This window comes from Centroberyx gerrardi, chromosome 10, assembly GCF_048128805.1.
Source record: "Centroberyx gerrardi isolate f3 chromosome 10, fCenGer3.hap1.cur.20231027, whole genome shotgun sequence".
Classification (NCBI taxonomy): Eukaryota; Metazoa; Chordata; class Actinopteri; order Beryciformes; family Berycidae; genus Centroberyx; species Centroberyx gerrardi.
Window position 1 is genome coordinate 1,627,983 of NC_136006.1, and position 5,078 is coordinate 1,633,060.

General features: G+C 42.0%; 1 protein-coding gene across 1 annotated transcript; it reads left to right on the plus strand.

Moving 5' to 3' along the window:
• The first annotated feature begins 1,425 nt into the window (after positions 1-1,425).
• On the plus strand, positions 1,426-2,714 carry LOC139931498 (trace amine-associated receptor 1-like). The gene is given in 3 exon segments (XM_071925021.2): positions 1,426-1,485; positions 1,487-1,668; positions 1,895-2,714. Coding segments are annotated over 3 exon segments (1,062 nt in total).
• The last annotated feature ends 2,364 nt before the right edge of the window (positions 2,715-5,078 follow it).

Below are 5,078 nucleotides of genomic sequence, written 5' to 3' on the forward strand. Positions count from 1 at the left end.
ATAACCAGACAGATAGCAGACAATAACTGAAAAGCTAATTCTTCACCCTGCACTATTTCCACTGAATGGGTGCTCTACTCGTACACAGCAAGCTAGCCAACATTACGGCCAATATTTACATACAAAACACAAGCACTCACTTCTCAAACCCACACCAAAGTGTAAGTCAACATCTTAATTAACACATTAGTTGAACAGATTGACTGGATGGGTGATTTTTAGTTTGGATATTTTAGAATGATGTAGGCCGCCATTAACACTGCTTACTTTACGAAGTAGTGAAGTAAACTTTGAACAAGATGACGTCCCACACGGAACGAATTTCAGAACTACGGTGTCCTGTAAGGGACAAACCGCGATAATTGCTGAATTCTCAAGGGAACAGACAGCACAACAGCGAGACCTAGTGGCTCATTTAGGCTACTGCCTTACAGAAGAATCTCTTATGTTTGGGAATCTTGGGATTTGCTAATCATGATTCATGTCCCTGGAAGGATCATGACAGATGATTTTAACTTGGATATTTTTTGTATCATATATTTTTATCCTGCTGATTGTATATTGTGAGTTACATTGTGATATTTGTTTCTACTGCAGCTGATGGGCTGTCCTAGCCTAACCAATTAGCTGTCCCAGCTTAGTGCACAGGTGTATCCACTGAATGTTAATGATGGCTCTGGAGCCTATGTTACTGCTGTAGTTACTGTGCTTAGGAGCTTGGTCTCCAAAGTACGTCAGTTTTGTTTAATAAATAGCTTTAAAGGGAGTTGTGATCTGAACCATCTACTGTATGATTACACACAATTAATTGTGCAACCCTTGCATGGAGTCATATGATGTTCAATTGCATCCCAAATCACACGGGGTCACAACATTATGCCTCTTTCACTGAGCGTGGAAAGAGAAAGTCACAGCACCTCAATCAACTACATTCTACACCTACAGACTTTTTTTTTTATTCTAACATTGATCATATCTCTCCCTAACCCTAACCCTATTTTTGGAGACGAGGCTTTCTGTCATCCACAATAAACTGAAAACAACCTCTTACATCAGAGTTGGAGGGGGAGGAGGCGGAAGAGGTCAGTAGGAGGAAAGAGAGGTGACGAGGTGGAAGACAGAAAAAATGGAGCAGCAAGAGAAGTCAGATGGGAGGGGTGGGTGACAGAAGAGAGCAAAGGGATGGGTAAGGAGGGAGGAGGGATTGGGACGGAAGGAGGAGAGAGGAAAGGAGACTGGGGAGAAGACACATGAGGAAGAGAAGAGAAAGGACAGCAGAGAGAGTGATGAAAGGATGATGCAGAGGAAGGGGGGTGGAGGGACATCAGTCTCTGAGAGGGAGGGAGGGAGAGAGAGAGAGAGAGAGAGAGAGAGAGAGAGGGGGGGGGGGAGGAAATGAAGGGAATAGAGAGATAAATCATCTGTATGATAGAGAGCTTTAGTCAGAAAGCTGCCAGACCTCAGCAGCTTCTCCTCTCCTCCTCTCTCTCTGATGATGGAGACCCTGGAAGGAGGTGAACTCTGCTTTCCACAGCTCCTCAACACTTCCTGCAGGAAGCAGATGCGTCCTCACTCTGAGGTCATGCTCCTCTACATTCTGCTGTCCTCCATCTCTCTGCTCACTGTGGCTCTCAACCTGCTGGTCATCATCTCCGTCTCCCACTACAGGTGGCCAAAGATTTTATCAATGCAATTCAGACTTACAAAAACAAATGACTTATGGACCACAACAGAGATACTGTCATATCTTGGCCTTTGATGAGAATAAAAAGTTGCTAAATAATGTTTTTCTATTTTCATAACGCTTTATATCTGCCATATCTAGTGATGAGATATACTACTGATACTACAAATGAATACTATTAATGAATATAATGCTCCTGTTTCACTCCAGGCAGCTCCACACCCCCACCAACCTCCTCCTCCTCTCCCTGGCTGTCTCAGACTTCCTCAATGGCCTTCTCCTGATACCGACTGAAATCCTCTTCATAGTTAGCTGCTGGTTTCTGGGTGACTTCATGTGTGTTCTGTATTACTTTGTGGCCTTTATCATCATCTCTGCCTCAGTAGGAAACATGGTGCTCATATCAGTCGACCGCTATGTGGCTATTTGTGACCCTCTGTGTTACCCCACCAAAATCACTCAGAGAAGAGTTAAAATCTGTGTTTGTCTGTGTTGGGTCTGTCCTGCTTTCTGGTGCGGTCTCCTTCTAAAGGATTTACTGAGGCAACCAGGCAGGTATAATTCCTGCATTGGAGAGTGTGTAGTTGTCCATAACTACATCACAGGAGCTGTTGACCTTGTTTTGACCTTTATTGGTCCCATTACTGTCATCATAGTTCTGTATATGAGAGTATTTGTGGTGGCTGTGTCTCAGGCTCGTGCCATGCGATCCCACATTGTGGCTGTCACACTCCAGCGTTCAGTGACTGTAACTGCTAAGAAATCTGAGAGGAAAGCAGCCAGGACTCTTGGTATTGTCATAGCTGTGTTTCTAATATGTTTCTGTCCATTTTCCTGTCTCTCTCTTGCAGGTGAGGACATCTTGACCACTATATTATCTGAAGCCTTTGTGATCGCTCTGTACTATTTTAACTCCTGTTTAAACCCTGTGATCTATGCCTTTTTCTATCCCTGGTTTAGAAAAGCTATTAAACACATCGTCACACTTCAGATACTGCAGCCTGACTCCTGTGAGGCCAACATACTGTAGAGAGGCTGTGGAGTGACTGAAACCAGATTTCATGTATATAATAGTTCAGTTCAGTTCAACTTTATTGTCAGACTCAGAGTCCATTAAAAAACATACAACATTATAAACACCCAAGCAAAATACAATACATAAATAAAAAGAAAACATTGCCACTTTTTATAAAAGACAGTTATACCAATGTTTCCTCAGAGGTGACTGGTATCATACAACACTAAGACTAGGATTTGACAGCAGCATGATAATGGCGTTCTGAGAATCATTCAGTCAACAGATAAATATGTACATCAGATTTCTCAATAGAGCCTGGAAAGTGTTGACTCTTGCATTACAAAACAAGTCACTTGCACTACACCACCTAGGTTTTTTAAGCAATATCCGCACACAATCATTATAGGCAACCTGAAGCTTATGTATGCTCGCCTTTTTAAACTTAGCCCACAAGGGGGCAGTATAGAGAGGAGTGCAACATGCTCTAAAGAGACTTATCTTAACATGGTCTGAACACATGTAGAATTTTCTTGCCAACATGTTAGCTTGAGCATATAATATACGGCGCTGCCTATACATGTCATCGTCATCAGACATTTGATCTGTAATGAAGTGCCCCAGATATATTGTTTTATTACAAACACATAGCACTTGCCCTGACAGATAAAAATCTGGAAAGTTGAGGTCCTTATCCCCTTTTGTTCTACATATCATGACAACACTCTTTTTAGCATTGTATTGCACATCATGTTTGACCCCATAATCAGAACATAATTCAGCAGCTGTTGAAACCCAGCACTGCTAGGAGACAGAATAGCCAGATCGTCGCCATACATAAGATGGTTTATTAGGGTGTTACCAATCATATAGCCAGTTTTGCAGCCTCTTAGTTGGTCAGATAAATCATTCATGTACACGTTAAAGAGGGCTGGTGAAAGTATCCCCCCTGTCGTACTCCATTACCAACACCAAAGGGAGCGGAGACTCTATTGCCCCATTTGACCTGCATACTCTGGTTGGCATACCAGTATGCCAGGATTCTTATCATGCTGTCAGGCATGCCCCTTTGACTCAATTTCAGAAACAACTTTTGGTGATTAACTCGGTCAAAAGCCTTAGAGGCATCAATAAAGCCGATTAGAACAGAGGAGTTCTGCCTTCTGTACATTTCAACTACTTCTTTCACGGCATAGATACATAAATCAGTACCATGCTTAGCCTTGAAGCCAAACTGGTTGTCTGTGGTACCAATATATTCACATAAACGATCTAATAGAATCCTTTCCAGAACTTTAGATAACATACTGGCTAGTGCAATTGGCCTGTAATTATCCAGGCTCCCAACCTTGCCAGCTTTGTCCTTGATGACAGGGACAAGAGTAACGGACAACATAGAGTCTGGCAACAGTCCATGAGTCATAAGGCCAGTAAAACAAATGGCAAGAAGCACTGCAACCTTTGGGCTTGCAAACTTAAGGCGCTCTGCAGTGATTTGATCTAAGCCACATGCTTTATTATCAGATAGCTGTGTTATTGCTTGATAGACCTCAATGGTTGTGATTCCCAATGTATCACTGTTGGCAATATTGCCCATTTTGTAGGGGTCACTTTTAACACAGTTAAATAAAGCAGAGTAATGTTGCCTCCACAACTCAGCTATATTATCGGCTCCAGAAACTCCCTCTATAGTGCATGATAACAATGTGTTGTCCCTGTTCAGAGCTCTCACCTCCTTCCAAAAGTCAATGACATTGTTACAAAGTAGCTTTTCAGCCATAGAGTCCACTCTCATAACTTGTTCGTGTTTGCAAACATAACAAACCGCATATTTATACCTAGCATTGGTGAGTTTTTTGTAATCCAGGACAGGCCCCTGTCTGGGCCTACCAGCCAGAACCCAAGCCTTGAATGCCTCTTTAGCTTCTGCACGATGTGCAGCCACATACTTATTCCAACCTGGCTTGATGTTGTGTGCCTTATCATCACAATAATCAGCTTCATATCAGAAGAGATAATTTCATTGACACACACACACACACTGGGAAGTAAATCTGTAGTAGTGATTTAATGCGATTTAAAGGAGAATGTGTCCTGTTCATTTTCTCTCAGTAGACAATTCTGGTGACTAGTTCACTTTTTACTGGTGTTTTTTTCCAAACCTAACCCTAACCCTGAACATAATAAATGTTACTATCCTTGGTAACAATGTGTTTCTTTCCAAATGTTATGGAAACCATAAATAAGTACTTTTTTTTTCCATTTTAGGTAAAACAATGAGACTTTATGGTGATTGCGTATTTTTCGATAGTGGCATAATATGAATACTTGATGTAAAAGGGCGAGGGTGGGGGGATTCATGTTTTATTTCCAGGGCTA